Source organism: Schistocerca nitens, chromosome 2, assembly GCF_023898315.1.
Source record: "Schistocerca nitens isolate TAMUIC-IGC-003100 chromosome 2, iqSchNite1.1, whole genome shotgun sequence".
In the NCBI taxonomy this organism is placed as follows: domain Eukaryota; kingdom Metazoa; phylum Arthropoda; class Insecta; order Orthoptera; family Acrididae; genus Schistocerca; species Schistocerca nitens.
In genome coordinates, this window is record NC_064615.1 from 467,131,516 (window position 1) to 467,151,888 (window position 20,373).

Genomic DNA, 20,373 nt, shown 5'->3' on the forward strand with positions numbered 1-20,373 from the left:
CTTTCATGAGAGGCATCTTTGGAATAGTATGTAGAAGCCTCACAGTATGGTGACGGCAAATTGTCAGCATCGGTGCAGCCAGAATGTGTGGACCAGGATAATTGGTGGCCGTGCTTCAGAATTAGTTTTCCTTCCACAGGCTGGAACTATTGATGTTTCTTGTGGGTGACTTTGCCTCCTCCTCTGGAAGAATTGCCATTAAGGGTTATGTGGCTGACACATGATGGTGCTCCAGGCCACATTGCCATTAAATGGATGCATCTCAGTCGTGCCTTCCCTGATTGGTGGATTGGATGAGGGGGTCCAGTTGCATGGCCTGCTCATTCACTGGATCACAATCCATGTGATTTCTGGTTATGGGACCATCTCAAAAGTATAGTGTATGCAGAGCCCATTCCAGATATGGAGACACTGGAGCAGCATATTCATGCTGCCTTTGACACTGTTTGGATGCAGCCTGGCCGATGTGAGCATGTGAGGCAGAACATGTGACGGGGTGTACACGCATGTGTTGAGGCACATGGAAACCATTTTCAGCACATACTGTAAGTGTGGCTGCATGGTACAGCACATATTAGACCACAGTCTCTGCAACAATGTATGGTTGAATAAATGATCTCTGGTGTGGAAACCATGCATTTCCAGACATGAATTCATTAGACCTCTTTTGTTCTGTATTCTCTCATCAGTCAACCCCTAGAGTTTGTATCCTGCATATAGGCAATACTCTCTTGCATAGCTTTTTACTTGGGAAGTAACATGATACTAAGTACTCTGGTGTAGCATCTTCTAGACAGTCTGTTGAAATCATTTTCCATCTTTCTAACAATTTTTCCTATCACAACAACTTCGACTTTCCTTCCAAGCAGAGAAAAATACAGATAGCCAAACACCACCAAGGTGAATAGTTCACACAGAATGATATTTTTCCTAACAGAAACAAAAATATTTTTTGTGTATATGGAGAGGTATAATATTTGAGTTTCTGTTCCAAGAAAAATTGAGAAGTGCTTTCACAGAAGACTTGAGAAAAAGCACTCTGGTATTAATAACTTGGCTCTGGCAGTAGGGGCTGTATGCTAAGCTTTTTGCCAGTGCCTAATGTATCCAGTTTTTAGACCTTGGAGCTGCCTGTAGTTGTATAAAACGGCCTTATAACCTCAGACCAGTAGGGGATGTGTAGAATGAGCAGATAGCAAATGTCTTACAAACCTGTGTGTGTTGATGAAACCAATCACATCATACGTTGGTCTGGTAGCTGAACAAAATCAACAGATGTAAAGGTAATTTCAGAAGTACCTCCGGGAAGTATTGTAGGAACAATATTGTTTACAATGCATGTAAATGATCTAGTAGAAACATTGGATGCTCTATAAGACTGTTTGCAGATGATGCAGTTGTCTATAACAAAGCAGCGATACAAGAAGGTCGTATCAGTTTGCTGAATAACCTGCTGAGGACTGATGAGTGGTGCCAGCTCTGGCAGTTGATTGTGAACATAAGTAAACGTAACATATTGTGCATGCATAGGAAAAGAAAGCTACTATTGTCTGACTACATGATTGATGAGAACTTGCTGGAAATGGTATCTACCCTAAAGTGTCTAGGAATAACTATGCAGTGTGACTGTAAGTGGAATGACCACATAAAAGAAATAGTAGGAGAGGCAGATGGAGATTCACAGGAAGGATATTAAGGAAATGTAACTCATCCATGAAGGAACTGGCTTATGAGGTGCTTGTCCGACTGATTCGTGAGTATTGTTCATCAATCTGGGACTGTTATTAGGTAGGACTGATAGAAGAGATGGAAAAGATCCAACAAGCAGCACATTTTGTCACAGTATCGTTTAGTCAGTTCAAGGATAGTACTGACACATGTGCCACGGAGAGGTTATTATTGAAATTTAGAGAGAGCACTTTCCGGGGGAGAATCAGACAACATATTATTACTTGCACCCACATACACATAGCATAATGACCACGATGAGAAAATTTGAGAAATTAAGAGCCAATTCATAGGCTTACCAACAATCATTCTTCCCATGCACCATTCACGAACGGGACGGGATAGGGGGTTCAGTTAATCATACCAGAAGTACCCTCTGCCAAGCACCTTAGTTGGCTTTCAGAGTCTGGTTTAGATGCAGATATGTGAACAGGATGAAAGCAAGTGGACAAAGTTTCTTTGAGTCTTCTTATAATGGTCATATAGGTACTGTTGACAGTGAAGTGTGGCCGCACAATCTTTTCACATTTATTTATTTATTTTATTTGCTCCACTTCCATTTTCGTCTTGTGTTCCTAACAGAGTAAGTTGTCTGGAGCATCTCCACCATTTTTCTCCTTTGTTGCAAACACACGAGAAAATGATGCTTTTCTGCTGATTGTCTTGTTGCCGTATTAGTCAACGAGGTTTGTTGATGAAGTATTGTGAAATGTACATGGACCTTTTTATCTTCACATTAGCAAGAGGGTGTATTTGAAGGACCATAAGCTACTGCAAATGAAAGAAGCAGACTGACTGATGTAACCACCAGTGAAGTGGGTTGTTAGTTGTCCACACTGCTCATTAGGAAGATTTTCATACTGTGATGTGTAATTATTTCAGTTGCACTTATCATACACTGTAAAAGAGAAGAGTGATATAAATTAGTATTGTATTAGCACTAATGGTGAAGGATATTTGGAATCATATAGCACATAACACCGAAAGTGAATAAATGTAATAAATACTTTAGCCTTATTTTTTAAATATTTTTTATGCATTCAGGGAGTACTCATTGCCTACACTCCCTCCATTTCAGCCGCCTAGGGGTTAAACCTGCAGGATGTGCAGTGTACCACAAAACTAATCGAGAGACCATGGTGGAGATTGGAGACTCTGTTCGAGGCAAAGACATCTACATTCTGCAGACGGGAACCAAGTAAATATTATCTGGCTTTAAATTTTCTTTTCGGTTTGTAGTGAAACTGACACTTTGTAATAAATACGTAATTCTTGTTGTTTTTGGTGTGTAAACATTGCTGTAGTTGTAACACATTCTTAGCCTCTGTTGTTTCAGCATACTAAGATGTGTAGATTTGCTTTTGTAAAATGTATCTCCCTGTTTGCAGGGATGTGAACAATAACATAATGGAATTGTTGATCATGGCGTATGCCTGCAAAACATCCTCTGCAAAGAGCATTGTTGGTGTTATTCCTTACCTTCCATACAGCAAGCAGTGTAAGTAGTTTTCTCCAGCATTTATACTTTGCTATTACAAATTATATTAGTAAATGATGTAAAAAGTAATTCACAGTTTCAATTTATAAAAATATTTTCGTTTCTCGTTATCTAGTTTTTCATTTTATTTTTTTAAAAGTTTTCTGCTGTTTGTACTCCCTAATATAATTTGTGGGTCGTAGTGGCACCATAGTGTACACTACAGTGTCACCCTCAGATTGAAATAATAACTGTGTTTAAAAAGCTCAGTTGTTGGATGTTTAAGAGAAATAAAGATCTGAACAAAATACATTTATTGCCTGAAAGTAATGTTGGCTTCAGTTTACTTTTATCAGTGGCTGTACTGGATTCTGTCAGTGAAAGTATCTACTGTTTATTTGTTACATGCTCCATTACAATTTTTGTAATACTGTGTGTGTGTGTGTGTGTGTGTGTGTGTGTGTGTTCACTTCATGAGACACTATGGTGAGGTTTGGAGTTTTGTTAAGATCATTGATGCAGAGTCTGGTGATCAGGAACTTTACACCACTGCGTCTCCTCCCCTTGTTGTCCAAATACTGGCAGTGAAAATTTTTTCCACGACCAGGATTTGAACCAGCTAACACGCAGGTCAAGTGCCACCACATAAGCATATGTTAGCAACAAGTCTTGGTCACTGTGGTGATGGTTTACAACACAGATTGGTCTTGGGCACACGCCAGTTACGTCTCCAGCTGTCTCTCTTCATGTTGTCCTCTGCTTGTCAGTCACATACTTTACAATAACTTAGGAACAAAATGTCTGCTGAACCAAATACCCATGAATGTGACGGCATTAATAATGCTCTTGTGAACTCGCAGTAGATTAGATTGCAAACTCAGACAGTTTGTTGTTTTGTGCCAGCAATTTTTGTTGCATGTGTTCAGTGTTGTCTGATGATGCATCTGGGAGTAATCAGATTCAAATCCCTGTCCAGGTAATGAGATTTAGGTTTTCCATAATTTCCTTAAACCATCCAAGGCAAGTGCCTACCTCTCTTCCTGAAAAAGAACACTACCAGTTTTTTTCCTAACCTTCCATGATCTTTGTCTGCCACGATGCTTAGCAAACTATTATGAAGTGCATGGCAGTGGGTACTTATCATTTTACCATATTTAGGGTTTCTTCATGTTCCATTCACATTTGGAATGTGGGAAGAATGACTACTTAAAAGCCTGTATGTATGCTGTAATTATTCTAACCTTGTCTTCAGGGTTCCTACAGGAGTGATATGTAGGGGCTGTAGTATTCTCCGAAATTCCTCCCTTAATACTGGTTCATGAAGCTTTGTAACTAGGCTCTTATTAGATGATTGATGTCTGTCTTCAACGATTGGTCAGCATTTCTACGACTTTTTCTTTGAGACAAAAAATTCTGAGGATGGTTCACACAATTGTTTTCTTAGTGATCTCCTTTGTAATATTATTACATTTTCCATTATCTTATGAAATAATCCAAGCCTGCCACTGGTTTTACCTATGACTGAACCTGTGTGACCATTCCATTTCATGTCCCCTTAAATTGGTACACCCAAGTATTTGTATAAATGCATGCTATAAAACACACACTATATGTGGACAATTGGTACAAAAGTCCATCTCTCTCTCCCCTACTTGCACGAGAGGGACAGATGCAGTAGGTAAAATTTTGCCTGGACAGGGTAAGTACACCAAAACTTGGAGCTGAACTGCAGAGAGGTGAGATGGCATTTAGGGTGACACTACGATGACTTCAAAGTGACGTGACAAAAGAGACATATTTGTATTGATGACACACCATAGAGCTGCAGTAAAATCATATGTGAAAATGGACAGCCAAACAAAATAAAAATAAAAAAAAAAAATCAGCCAAAATGTGTATTTGATTACAATGATTCTATGGGTGTCATGGTCTGGAAGTTGTCAGTCTGATGAGGAAAATCGATTGTGGCTCCGAGAAAGATACTTTTTAAGCACTGTCGTATCATCAGTAAAACAACACTGCCTGTACAGAAGTTTGTCACGCAGTAGGAACAAAAAATGAATATCATTGCATTACTGCTGTAAACAAATCGATGTGGATCTGTGTGTTGGCCTTGTTTTTAAATATCACACAAATAAACTTGTGGATATTTACTGCTTTATAATGTTATCTAGTTTTATCAACTTTATTAATAAAGAATATTCAAAGTAAAATTTATTTTAAGAACTTATTGTTGAGAATAAATACAGAAGAGCCTGCTACAAGCAAGAGACAGTGCAGCAAGTGCTGCTGTGCTCAGCGCTGCATTGTGTCCAGCTTGGCGCGCACTGCCATGTGGAGATTCCCAACCCCACAAGCATGAATGCACTGTTATGGTGCAGTCAGCAATGACAGGGTTGAACACTAAACTTATTTCCAGTGAAACTGTTTGTATCCACCATAAACAGATATTGTCTCACATCAGTATGAATTGGAATAGATTGCTGTTCACCACATAGAGAGAATGTTGAGCAACAGACAGGCTTATTTAAAAGTATAGTCCATCTTTTTCTTCACAGGATGATGATGTTAATTTGGATTTGGAAATATTAGTCATATAGGGTGGCCAAATGCCCCTGCCTGATGCTGTTTTTGGCTCACTTTTACAAAAAAGAGCGTTCTGCAAACTTTTAAACCATTTTCATCAGAAAGACCCTGTTCTAACCACTAAAAAACTATATTTGGTTTTGTAATGGGAGAACAGAAGGCTCTAGAAAAGAACAAACTGGAAGTGCATTGAAAATGGGCCCATATTCTGCTGGGATGTAAATCAAATCTTACATTTTTTATTTTCTACAGTTGTTTAGTGCTCTCTGTGGAAGATAATGTCAAAAGTCCTGATGAGTAGGAAATGAGCTAGAGTCAGAAAAATAGCAGGTAAGTAGTCTTCTTTGTTTTTGTAGACATCTCTACTGCATTAGGCTCTACAAAAGTCGTATCAAGCAAGGTGGTGCAGTGGTTAACACACTGGATTAGCATTCGGGAGGACGATGGTTCAAACCGGTGTCTGGCCATCCCGATTTAGATTTTTTGTGTTTTCCGTAAATCACTTCAGGCAAATGCCGTTGGGTTCCCTTGAGAGAACAGGGCCGATTTCCTTCCATATCCTTCCCTCATCTGTTGGGACTGATGACTTCAGTTTTGTTACTTCCTCCAAATCAACCAACAAAAGTATTTTTATGAAATATGAAATGGAATAAAGAATCCAAGAAAAAGAATAGTTTTCTCTTTTTTGTGGCTCTATAATGTGAGATAATGATATTTGAAAAGTATAATTTTTTGGGCTATGCCTTATCAAAATTTCTTTCCAAATAAACCCAACAGTGACACTATTTGGCTGGCAGTATAGCTTTCCTCGTGACATTCTACAGCAAACTAATGAAACTTCTAAGAAGTTCAAGTAACTTGAAGTAAACATAATCTTAGGTCTTCTAGCTTTAGCCTCTGACACTTACCGAAGTGTGTCATCAGCTTGCGATCCTGAATGAAGGAACCCCTATCAGTTTAGAGAACCTGTGATAAAGAAACTCATCTATTGCTGCTGTTGCATAGCTATTGAGCATGACCCCTATAGTGATGGAGATGGTGGTTTTCTCACTTTAAAAAAATAAACAGAAGCCATCACCATGGACCATACATACACATTTATACAAAATTTTCATGTTTACACTAATGTTCCAGATTAGCTGCCAAACTATGCTAACACAAAGTATACTGGATCTTAAACTGAAATTAAACTACCTTGTCAGTAGCATTAAACAATAAAAAGATGTACTACTAGTTCTCTATATCTTGAGTCCATTCCAAAAAATACCAGGAAGACCGCATTGAACTTCGTCAAAATTTACACAGTGTGACGGTGCTGTAAGACCTGAAGGCTATTTACACAATGTGTGCTGCAGCTACCATGTAGCCAGTTTTATTCTGTAGTTATAGCAGGACCGCCCCCCCCCCCACCCCCCACCCCTCCATGAACCATGGACCTTGCCGTCAGTGGGATGGTTGCATGTCTCAGCGATACAGATAGAATGGAGGGGTATCTGTTGAGAGACCATACAAATGTGTGGTTCCTGAAGATGGGTAGCAGCCTTTTCAGTAGTTGCAGGGGCAACAGTGTGGATGAGTGACTGATCTGGCCTTGTAACATCAACCAAAACGGCCTTGTGCTGGTACTACAGATGGCTGATAGCAAGGGGAAACTACAACTGTTAATTTTTCCTGAGGACATGCTGCTCTACTGTGTGGTTAAATGATGGCGGCATCCTCTTGGGTAAAATATTCCAGAGGTAAACAAAAAAAAACCTCATTTGAGTCTTTGGGTGGGGACTACTCAGGAGGGTGTTGTCATTAGGAGTATTCTATGGATCAGAGTATGGAGTGTTAGATCCTGTAATTGGGGAGGTTGGTTAGAAAATTCAGAAAGGGAAATGGATAGATTGAAGTTAGATATAGTAGTAATTAGTGAAGTTTGGTGGCAGGAGGAACAGGACTTCTGGTCAGGATAATTCAGGGATACAAATACAAAATCAAATGGGGTAATGCAATAGTAGGTTTAATAATGAATGAGAAAATGGGAATGCAGGTAAGCTGCCATGAACACCTTGGTGAACACATTATCGTAGCCAAGGTAGACATGAAGCCCACGCCGACCACGGTTGTAAAATTTTACATGCCATCTAGCTACGCACATGATGGGATTGAATAAATGTATGATGAGATGAAAGAAATTATTCAGATAGTTAATAGAGATGAAAATTTAATCATGATGAGCGACTGGAATTTGATAGTAGGAAAAGGAAGAGAATGAAAAATCATAGGTGAATATGGACTGGGGAAAAGGAATGAAAGAAGAAGCCGACTGGTAGAATTGTGCCCAGAGCATAACTTAATCATGTCTAACACTTGGTTTAAGAATTGTGAAAGAGGGCTGTATATGTCAAAGAGACCTGGAGACATCAGAAGGTTTCAGATTGATTATATAATGGTAAGACAAGAGATTTAGGAACCAATCTTTCAATTGTAAAAGATTTCCAGGGGCAGGTGTGGACTCTGACCACAATTTATTGGTTATGAACTGTAGATTAAAACTGAAGACACTGCAAAAAGGTAGGAATTTAAGGAGATGGGACCTGGATAAACTGAGGGAAGTAGAGGTTGTAGAGAGCTTCAGAAGGAGCATTAGGGAACGACTGACAAAAACAGGGAAAGGAATACATTAGTAGAAGAATGGCTATTTCAGAGATGAAATAGTGAAGGCAGCAGAGGATCAAGTACATAAAAAGACAAGGCCTGGTAGGAATCCTTGGATAACACAAGATATATTGAATTTATTTGAAGAAAGCAGAAAATTTAAAAATGCACCAATGAGGGAGGCAACAGGCAGTTCAAATGTTTAAAAAAATGAGATTGACAGCAAGAGCAAAATTGGTAAGCAGGAATGGCTAGAGGACAAATGTAAGGATTTAGAAGGATATTTCACTAGGGGAAAGATACGTACCACCTAGATGAAAATTAAAGAGGCCTTTGGGGAAAAGAGAAGCAGCTGTACAAATATTAGGAGCTCAGATGATAAGCCAGTCCCAAGCAAAGAAGGGAAAGTTGCAAGGAGTATTACAGGGTCTATTCAAGGTAGATGAACTTGAAAGCAATCCTGTAGAAAGGGAAGTAGAAGTAGATGAAGATGAGGTGTTAGATATGACACTGAGAATAATTTGACAAATCTCTGAAAGATCTAAGTCGAAACAAGAGCCTGGGGGTAGACAATATTCCATCAAAACTCCTAATAGCCTTGGGAGAGCCAGCCATTACAAAACTCTTCCATCTGGTGTGCAAGATGTACGAGACCAGTGAAATGTCCTCAGTCTTAAACAAGAATGTAATAATTTCAATTCCAAAGAAAACAGTTGCTGACAGACGTGAAAATTATTGAACAGTCAGTTTAATAAGTTGTGGTTGCAAAATACTAAGACAAATTCCTTACAGAAGAATGGAAAAACTCATAGCAGACCTCAGGGAAGGTCATTTTGGATTCCAGAGAAATGTAGGAACATGCAAGGCGATACTGACCCTACAACTTATCTAAGAAGATAGGCTAAGGAATGGTAAACCTACATTTGTAGCATTTGTGGACTGAGGGATAGCTTTTGACAATGTTGAATGGAATACTCTCTTTGAAGTTCTAAAGGTGACAGAGGTAAAATACAGGGAGCGAAAGGCTATTTACAGTTTGTACAGAAACCAGATGGCAGTTATAAAGAGTCAAGGGGCAGGAAAGGAAAGCAGCTGTTGAGAAGGGAGTGAGACAGGGTTGTAGCATGTCCCCGATGTTATTCAGTATGTATATTGTGCAAGCAGTATTCAAACTGTACATTGCACAAGCAATAAAGGAAACAAAAGAAAAACTTGTTGTTGTTGTTGTTGTTGTTGTGGTCTTCAGTCCTGAGACTGGTTTGATGCCTCTCTCCATGCTACTCTATCCTGTGCAAGCTTCTTCATCTCCCAGTACCTACTGCAGCCTACATCCTTCTTAATCTGCTTATTGTATTCATCTTTTGGTCTCCCTCTACAATTTTTACCCTCCACACTGCCCTCCAATGCTAAATTGGTGATCCCTCGATGTCTCAGAACATGTCCTACCAACCGATCTGTTCTTCTAGTCAAGTTGTGCCACAAGCTCCTCTTCTCCCTAATTCTATTCAATACCTCCTCATTAGTTTTGTGATCTACCCATCTAATCTTCAGCATTCTTCTGTAGCACCACGTTTCCAAAGCTTCTACTCTCCTCTTGTCTAAGCTATTTTTCGTCCACGTTTCACTTCCATACATGGCTACACTCCATACAAATACTTTCAGAAATGACTTCCTGACATTTAAATCTATACTCGATGTTAACAAATTTTTCTTCTTCAGAAACGCTTTCCTTGCCATTGCCAGTCTACATTTTCTATCCTCTCCACTTCGACCATCATCAGTTATTTTGCTCCCGAAATAGCAGAACTCCTTTACTACTTAAAGTGTCTCATTTCCTAATCTAATTCCCTCAGCATCACCCAACTTAATTCGACTACATTCCGTTATCCTTGTTTTGCTTTTGTTGATGTTTATCTTATACCCTCCTTTCAAGGCACTGTCCATTTTGTTCAACTGCTCTTCCAAGTCCTTTGCTGTCTCTGACAGAATTACAATGTCATCGGCGAACATCAAAGTTTTTATTCCTTCTCCATGGATTTTAATACCTACTCTGAACTTTTCTTTTCTTGGAAAAGTAATTAAAGTTCAGGGAGAAGAAATAAAAACTTTGAGGTTTCCGATTGACATTGTAATTCTGTCAGACAGCGAAGGACTTGGAAGAGCAGTTCATCGGAATGGTCAGTGTCTTGAAAGGAGGATAGAAGATAAACATCGACAAAAGCAAAACAAGGACAATGGTATGTAGTCGAATTAAATCAGGTGATGCTAAGGGAACCAGATGAGGTACTCTCATGTTCTTGGAGCATTTTTTAACCACTCTAACACATTTTAAGATTGATGGGGGGTGCATTGTCTTACAGGAGGTACAAATTGCCTATGGCTGTTGTAGATAATGAAATGGATGCATGTAACCATACTATGGTTTCTCTTATAGTTTGCTAGTGGGAAGCGATCTACATCTACCTACGTACTCTGCAAGCCACCGTATGGTGCATGGCAGAGGGAACCCTGTATCATTACTATTCATTTCTTTCCTGTTTTACTCGCAAATAGAGCAAGAGAAGAACTACTGTTTGTTTCCCTACCCCCGTACGAGCTCTAATATCTCTCATATCTTCATGGTCCTTATGCAAAATGTAAGGTGGTGGGAGGAGAGTCAGTCTGCAGTCAGCTTCAAATGCCAGTTCCCTACCTTTTCTCAACAGTGTTACACAGAAAGAATGCCTTCTCTCCAGGTATTCCAGCTGGAGTTCACGAATCATTGCCGTGATTTTGCATGTTAATTGAACCTACCAGTAACAAATCTAGCCAATTGTCTCTGAATTGCTTTGATGTCATCCATTAGTCCAACCTAACAGTGCGCCCAAAGACTCGAGCAGTACTCAAGATTGTGTCACACCAGTCTTCTGTACGTCATCTCCTTTACAGGTGAACAACACTTTCCTAAAACTCTCCCAATAAACTGACATTGACCAATTGCCTTCCCAACTGTCAGCCTTTTGTGCTTGTTCCATTTCATATTGGTTTGTAGTGTTTTGCCTAGATATTTAATCTATGTGGCTATGTCAGGAAGGAAACTACAATGCTGTATCCAAACATAATAGGTTTGTTTTTCTTACTCAATAACTTACATTTTGCTACATTTAGAGCTAGCTGCCATTCATCACAGAAATAGAAATGTTATCTGAGTCAGCTTGTATTCTTCTAAGTCACTCAATTTCAACACTTTTCTGTGTATCACAGCATCATCAGCAAACAACTGCAGATTGCTGCCAAATCATTTATGTATGTAAAGAATAACAGCAGTTCTATCACACTCCCATGCGGAACTGCTGACGATACCCTTGTCTCTGATGAACATTCATTGTTGATGACAACATACTAGAGTCTATTACTTAAGAAGTATGTGAGACACTCACATATCTGGGAATCTTTCAAATGCTTTCCAGAAATCTAGGAATATACGAGGGTTTCCCAAAAACTAATGCACCACATTTTTCTTTCTTCAACAGTTCTTTATTGAACATAATGAGAATTACACACACAAAAGAATGGCGCTTTATCTTCACATCCTATTTTTCCACATAATCTCCATCCCATTCTGTGGCCTTCCTCCAGCTCAAAACAGGGGCGTGTATACCCTGTCAGTACCAATCCTTGTCATGGTGATGGAGCCAGTGCTTCACTGTGTGGGTCACCTCCTCACCGTCATCAAAATTTCGTCCACGAATGGCATCCTTTAATTTCCCAAACAAGTGGAAGACCAAGGGGGCTGGGTCAGGGCTGTCAGGTGTGACATCCATGGAGGGTCTCCCCAAATGCTGCAAATTGTGGAGCTCCATCGAACTGCCTTCTGATGACCTCACCCTCCGTGTCCAGCAACTAACTGTACTTCTGTTGACAGCAGATGCTCCATAGACTTTGCACAAGCGTTTGTGAATATTCCCCACAATTCCTTTCTCTGCAGCAAGAAGTTCAATGACTGTACATTGCTTGTAACATACATCAGCTACAGACACCTTTTTGAAAATTTTAAGGAGGTACACTATCTGTCGAAAGTGATGGAAACTTGGCACACTCACTCAGAATACTTCAAATAATACATACGTAACATTTCATATTCGTTGCATTGTTTTCAGCTTAGGAAAAAAACGTGTTGCACTACTTTCTGGGCAACCCTTGTAGAATCTGCCTGTTGTCCTTCATCCATAGTTTAGAGGATACCATATGAGAAAAGGGCAAGCTGAATTTCACACTCATGATCCTTTCATAAACCATCCTGCTTCATAGGCATAAGCTTTTCAGTCTCAAGGAAACCTGTTATTCATACTGCAAATGTGTACAAGAGTTCTACAGCAAACCAGTGTTAAGGTTATGGGTGAGTGATTTTGCGGTTTCGTTCTTTCATGCTACTTGTATACAGGGGTTAGCTGTGCTTTTTTCCAGTCACTTGGGACATTGCACCGAGTTAGAAATTTGTGATTAATGCAACCTGAGTAAAGAGTCAATGCAGTAAAGTAATGTTTGTAAAAAATATTGGGATTCCATCAGGACCCTGCAACTTATTTTCTTCCAACTTTTTCAGTTTGTCTCTGTGCTGAGGATGCTATTACTATGTCATCCATACAGAAGTCTGTACAAAGGTCAAATGACAATATGTTTGCAACAGTTCTCATGTGTGAATAATTACTTAAATGCAAAATTTAAAACTTTGTTTTACTTTTGCTGTCTTCTATTGCCACTTCAGACTGGTCAATGAGTGACTGGATAGAAACCTTAGACCCACTTAGTGATTTCACGTGGGACCAGAATTTTCTTGGGTTCTGGGCAAGATATTTTGCTGAGCTATGATGGTGCTGGTTGTTGTATGCTTCACGCATTGATTGTTTTACAGAGGCATGGATTTATATTAACTTTCTCCTGTCGTCTTTTGTGCATTCTCTTCTCATCCAAGAGTGTAACAGTCTTTACTTCCTCATCATTTCCCAAATTTCATTGTTAAACTCTGTTGGGTCTTTTCTGTCCTTCCCTTGCTTGGCACCTACCTCTCCATAGCACAATGCACAATCCACTTAAACTTTGCCCATAATTCCTCTGCATCTTTCATACTAGAAATGTCAGTTCATGGTCTAATCAAGATGCTAACAACTGCTTATCTGCTCTTTCTAGCAGAAACTCTCTCCTAGCCTTTTTGATTAATTTACTAACTGTGGTAACCACAGTCAGTATGATGAAATCATGGTCGCTATAACCTTAGTTGCTATGATGACATCATGGGTACTAATCCCTGCCCCTATCCTGAAGCAAATGATAAGGTCAGGCCTGTTTGTAGCTACAAGGTGTAAAATAATCCTAGATTTCTGGAAAGCATTTAACATGGTGCTCCACTGCAGACTGTTAACAAAAGTATGAGCATACGAAATAATTCCCAGACCTGTGAGTTGCACAAATGCTTCTTAAGTAATAGAACCTAGTATATTGTCCTTGACAATGAGTGTTCATCAGAGACTAGGGAATCATAAGGAGTGGCCCAGGGAAGTGCAACATGACCGTTCTTGTCCTTTCTATACATAAATGATCTGACGGACTGGGTGAGCACCAATATGCAACTGTTTGCTCATGATGCTACATTGTAAGGAAACGTGTAGGAGAACACGATCACTTGATCAAAATTTATAGTTGGTGTGATGAATGGTAGCTTGCTCTCAATGTAGAAAAATGTAAGTTAATGCAGTTGAATAGGAAAAACAATACCATCCTGTTCAAATACAGCATTAGCAGTGTACCACGTGACACAGCCACATCAATTAAATATGTAGATAAAACACTGCAAAGAGATATGTAATGGAACAAGCACAAAGGGACAATAGTGAGTGTGGGCTGTTGAACTAGCTGCCCAAAACAGTTTCCAGAAAATTTGTTCAGTAGTATTTGCAAGACTGTCTGTCTGTCTGTCTGTCTGTCTGTACCCTTTCAGTGAATCAATAGACTACCTAGTCTATACTCGATATGTTAAAGTCCTCTCTAACAGATATTGCATGATCTGGGTATTTCCATGTTACTTACCATAGACTTCCTTTGAATGCCTCTAAAACTGTCACAGTCGATTGGGCGACTGGTAAAATAATCCAACAGTTATCTTGATTTCAGCTAGACCTGTTATATGCAACGAGATAACTTCAATGTCACACTCAAAATTGACCTCAACAAAGACAAAATTTTTGTCAACTGCACTGAACACTCCCCCTCCAATGGCGTATAATCTTTATTTTTTGATACATGTTCCATGAAATGCTAAAGACCACAGAGCTTTCTACTTAAGGTTTCAGCAAGCCCTTGGTCCCAAGAATAATTTGAATGTAAAAAATGTTCTGGAGGGCTATAAATTTGGGAACTTTGTTACAAATACTTTGACAAGTTAATGATAAATTTTTTACAGTGAAAGTGTCATTCTCTGAATGTGGTCAGATTTCACTATCTGTGTGTCGACCAGTGAATTGCTACACATATAACTGCTTCCTTTGTGTAGTGCACTGCTTACTTGTAATGGGTAGCCTTCCAATTCCCCACTCGATAACATAGATCCAGAAATCTGCAGCGAAACTGTCTTAGTCAACTAAGTCTTTGGTTGAGCTCCTTCACACCATCAACCCTGGAAACAATGTTGCAAATTGCGAACTCTGTTTGTGCCTCACAGGCGAGTCCAGCAGCCTTCACCATCTCCTCCAGTTGCCTGTATGAACTAAGAAGGGCCTCAGAACCCAAGTGATAGGCATTGATGATGCCGGTGTGAGCCACAACTTGCAGTTGACTGCATCTTGTGCACTCAACAGCCACAGGCAAGATCTCCTCCACATGTCAGATGAGGCTCCCCAACAGATATAACGAGTGCATATTGTCTTTCTTTCCAGCCTTGAATGCTATTTGCTTAAGGTGTTGCATAACATGCCTAATGCTGAAGCTCCCAATAACTGGCGAACCCCTGTCCCCTTGTGCCTGCTCATACCCTGCTGAAGGATTGACCACGTGTTCACTCTTCACTTGTAGGGTGAATAGACAAGACCAGATAGCCAGTCTCCACCTTGAGTGACACGAAAGTGTTGGCACCCACCACTCACCCTGCTGCGACTAAAACAAATGACACCTGAGGTGTCACATGGGACATGCCAGATTCTCTGCCACTGCTACATCCCTAAGCAGCAGCCTGAAGACTGGCTGTTGCCAAAAGCACATTCAGCTGTTCATGAACTGAGGCCATACACGGTGACGGCACATGAATCGGGAGTCTCATTTCATTTTAGGTAAACATCTCCGCATATCATCTCCACCACTTGCTCAAACAGTGTTCTGCTGGCGAGCAGATTACTTTGCCTCGTGTGGTTTTTGACCTACTCAGACCCCTTGCTTATGCCTATGAGTATTATGAAACATCAATCAAAGTGACCTTTTGCATGCTGTAAGTGTGCAGAGGTATATTCCTGCACCCATGCCAATGTGTTCTGGTGAGTTGCAGTGAGTCCCATGTGTGGGCCACTGGCTAATGTATCTGAGAGTGAGGTGGTGGTTCTGGGTGAATGGCAGTTCCCTAACTGTTGTCTTCCAGCACTGAATTTGGGAGGAGATTACAGCACTGTTACCCATATATCTGCTGTAGCTGAGACACCGGCAAGTGGCTCAAACAACCACCAGCCTCTGGTCGTAGGGCCTCCCGGTCGTCCTCCGTCCCTGAGACTGACCCTGTGAAGCCCTCTAAGCCCTCCAAGCCTGAACCACCGAAGGCACAACGGGAGAAACAGAAACAGAACCAGAAGAAAGTCCCCAAGAATACCAACATTGCGGTGGCACCCGTCCCACCGCTTACTACAAGCTCCGCCTCGGAGGACGAGGTGGAGATTCTGGCGTCCGCTGAGGACCTCGATCTCGGCGGTCCCTCAGACGCCATGAATAGCACTAGCGCGGGTGATCAATCGGAGGTAGCAGGTGACCCGGCGGCGTAATCTGCCTTCCCAGTCCCGTCACGCCTTTCCCAGCCATGGACAACACCGTCCTCCAGTGGAACTGCAGCGGTTTCTTCCACCATCTAGCTGAGCTCCGCCAACTTATCAGCCTTCACCCTTTCTTCTGCATTGCTCTCCAGGAAACTTGGTTTCCAGCAATGAGAATCCCCGCCCTCCGTGGCTATCGGGGTTATTATAAGAACCGAGCAGCTTATGAAAGGGTGTCTGGTGGCGTCTGCATATATGTCCTTCACACTCTGCACAGCGAGTCTATCCCTTTCCAGACGCCTTTAGAGGCTGTCGCTGTACGCGTGTGGACGCCACAGGCTGTTACCGTCTGCAGTCTTTACATTCCACCGGATGGTGATGTCTCGCAGCATGTCCTGGCTGCACTGGTCGCCCAATTGCCGCCACCTTTCTTGCTATTGGGCGACTTCAACGCCCATAACCCTCTGTGGGGTGGGTCAGTGGCAACAGGTCGAGGCGCCATCGTTGAGCATTTATTGTCGCAGCTCGATCTCTCGCTGTTAAATGATGGTGCCTTCACACACTCCAGTGTGGCGCATGGCACCTACTCCGCCATTGACCTTTCAATCTGTAGCCATAGCCTCTTACCGTCTGTCCAATGGAGTGTGCATGACGACCTGTGTGGTAGTGACCACTTTCCGATCTTTTTGTCACTACCACAGCGCCACTCTTCTGGGCGCCCTAGCAGATGGGCTATGAATAAGGCTGACTGGGACTTGTTCTCCTCCACTGCCGCTTTTGAGCCTCTCTCTACTGATGACATTGATGCGGTGGTTCAATCGGTCACCACCGGCATCGTTACTGCCGCCGAATCTGCCATTCCCCGTTCTTCTGGGTCCCCTCGGCGGAAGGCCGTGCCTTGGTGGTCGCCTGAGATCGCTGAAGCGATTAAAGATTGCCGGCGGGCGCTCCAGCGTCACAAGCGACATCCCTCCATAGACCACCTTATCGCCTTCAAACGGCTGCGTGCGCGGGCCCGCCTCCTTATCCGCCAAGGTAAGAAGGAGTGCTGGGAGCGGTATGTGTCCACCATTGGCCTCCATGTCACTCCATTGCAGGTCTGGGCCAAGATTCGACGCGTCTACGGCTATCGGCCACCTGTCAGCGTCCCTGCGCTCTCACTGAATGGCGCAGTTTGTACTGACTCCGACGTCATTGCAAACAGCTTAGCAGAGCATTTTGCTATGAGTTCCGCTTCTGCGAATTACCCCCAGGCCTTCCGCTCCATTAAAGAGCGGATGGAACGTCGGAGCCTTTCGTTTCGCACCAACCACCTAGAATCTTACAATGCTCCATTTAGTGAGTGGGAATTTCGCAGTGCCCTAGCTGCTTGCCCTGATACCGCTCCTGGGCCAGATGGCATCCACTGTCAGATGCTGAAACACCTTTCAGTGGACTGCCAGCGGCGCCTTCTCGATCTTTACAACCGACTTTGGGTCGAGGGGGAGTTTCCGTCGCAATGGCGGGAGGGCATTGTTATCCCCGTTTTGAAACCTGGAAAGAACCCTCTGGAGGTGGACAGCTACCGTCCCATTAGCCTCACCAACGTTCTTTGCAAGTTGCTTGAACGGATGGTGAGCCGGCGCTTGAATTGGGTACTGGAGTCTCGGGGCCTTCTGGCTCCGTCTCAGGGTGGGTTCCGTAACGGCCGCTCCGCCACCGACAATCTGGTGAGCCTGGAGTCGGCCATCCGTACTGCCTTTGCCCGCCGTCAGCACCTGGTCGCTGTCTTTTTCGACATGCGGAAGGCGTACGATACGACATGGCGTCATCACATCCTTTCTATGCTTCATGGATGGGGTCTTCGGGGTCCTCTGCCAATTTTTATCCGCAATTTTCTGTCGTGTCGTACCTTCCGCGTGCAAGTCGTGGCCTCGGTTAGTTCCTCCCACGTCCAGGAGAACGGTGTGCCACAGGGTTCTGTTTTAAGTGTCTGTCTGTTTTTAATAGCCATTAACGGGCTTGCTGCGGCCGTGGGAAATTCTGTCTCCGCTTCCCTGTATGCTGACGACTTTTGCCTTTACTACAGCTCTACTGGCATTGCAGCTGTTGAACGTCAGCTACAGGGCGCTATCCGTAAGGCGCAGTGTTGGGCTGTAGCGCATGGGTTTCAGTTTTCGGCAGCCAAGACCCGCGTAATGCATTTCTGCCGGCGCCGAACAGTCCATCCTGAGCTGCGGCTTTATCTTGCCGACGAACTGCTTGCTGTGGTGGAGACCCACAGGTTTTTGGGGGTGATTTTCGATGCCCGGTTGACTTGGCTGCCTCATATCCGGCAGCTCAAACAGGCGTGTTGGCGGCATCTCAATGCTCTGCGATGTTTGAGCCACACCCGCTGGGGCGCCGACCGCTCTACCCTGTTACGGCTCTACCAGGCGTTAATCCAGTCCCGCCTGGATTATGGGAGCCTGGCTTATGGCTCAGCATCCCCATCTGCGTTACGGGTGCTGGACCCAATTCTCCGCAGCGGGATACGCCTTGCCACTGGTGCTTTCCGCACCAGCCCTGTGGACAGCGTACTAGTGGAGGCAGGTGTACCTCCACTGCGATTCCGACGCCAACGTTTGCTGGCCGCTTATGCTGCCCATGTTCTAAGCTCGCCCAGGCATCCTAACTATCGTCTCCTGTTCCCGCGTTCGGTCGTCCGTCTGCCAGAACGTCGGCCCCGCTCTGGTTGTACAATAGAGGTCCGCGTCAAAGAGCTTCTCTCTGGGCTTGGATTTTTCCCTGTTCCACCTCCTTTCCGGGCCACTTTGCGTACACCCCCATGGTGTTGTCCTCGCCCTTACCTTCGGCTCGACTTGGCACAGGGCCCGAAGGTCTCAGTCCCTCCAGAGGCCTTCCGCCGCCGCTTTCTTCCATCATGGCCACGTATCAGGGCTCTGGAATTGTTTACACTGACGGTTCGATGGTGGCTGGTCGTGTCGGATATGCGCTCACTCTAGGGGACCAGTCCGAACAACGTTCCTTGGCGGCTGGCTGCAGCGTTTACACTGCTGAGCTGGTCGCCATCTTTCGAGCCCTAGAGTATATCCGCTCCTGCTCAGGTGAGTCCTTTGTTATTTGTAGCGACTCCCTGAGCAGTTTACGGGCTCTCGACCAGTGTTTCCCTCGTTCCCGTCTAGTGATGGCTATCCAGGAGTCCCTGTCTACTCTTGTCCGTTGCGGCCGCTCTGTGGTCTTTGTTTGGACCCCAGGCCATGTTGGGATCCCCGGGAATGAGAATGTTGACCGCCTGGCGAAAGAGGCCACCAGTCAACCACCTCTGGAGATTGGCCTCCCGGCGACTGATTTGCGGGCACTATTACGCCGCAAAATTTTCGCTTTATGGGACGCTGAATGGCGCAACCTGTCCGTACCGAACAAACTCCGTTGTATCAAGGCGTCGATGACTGTGTGGCGGTCGTCCATTCGGGTCTCACGCCAGGAGTCTATTGCCCTCTGCCGGCTGCGCATTGGGCACACTCGGCTGACACACGGCCACTTATTGCGCCGTGAGGACCCACCTCTGTGTCGCTGCGGCTCCGTTTTATCTGTGGTGCACATTTTATTGGAGTGTCCGCTTTTAGCTGTGCCTAGGCAGACGTTCGCACTGCCTGACACGCTCCCTGCCCTTTTACTAGATGACTCTGCCATGGTGGACTTAGTTTTGCGTTTTACTCGGGCAGGGGGTTTTTATAGTTTAATCTGAGTGTTTGTTTTTTAGCGTTGATTCTGGCTTTTAGCCTCTGATTTTAAACTGAGTTTTTAATGTGTTCTTGGTGGTTGGCTTCTCCTCTTTTTTTTCTCTCTATGGTCGGCCAACCACCGTCACACTCTGTGTGTTTTACTTTGTTTTGTCTGATCTCTGTCGGCGTCTTTTTCGTCCTGTGTCGTCTGACGTCTTTCCTGCTGTTTGTTTTTTATTCTCTTTGG

General features: G+C 43.3%; 1 protein-coding gene across 2 annotated transcripts in view; it reads left to right on the plus strand.

Moving 5' to 3' along the window:
* Positions 1-20,373, plus strand: part of LOC126236378 (phosphoribosyl pyrophosphate synthase-associated protein 2) — a 92,025-nt gene that overhangs the window by 13,613 nt on the left and 58,039 nt on the right. For both annotated transcript variants that reach the window (XM_049945634.1, XM_049945635.1), the window contains exons 3-4: positions 2,807-2,926; positions 3,117-3,226. In XM_049945634.1, the coding sequence (XP_049801591.1) occupies positions 2,807-2,926; positions 3,117-3,226 (230 nt within the window). The remainder of the gene's footprint in view (positions 1-2,806; positions 2,927-3,116; positions 3,227-20,373) is intronic.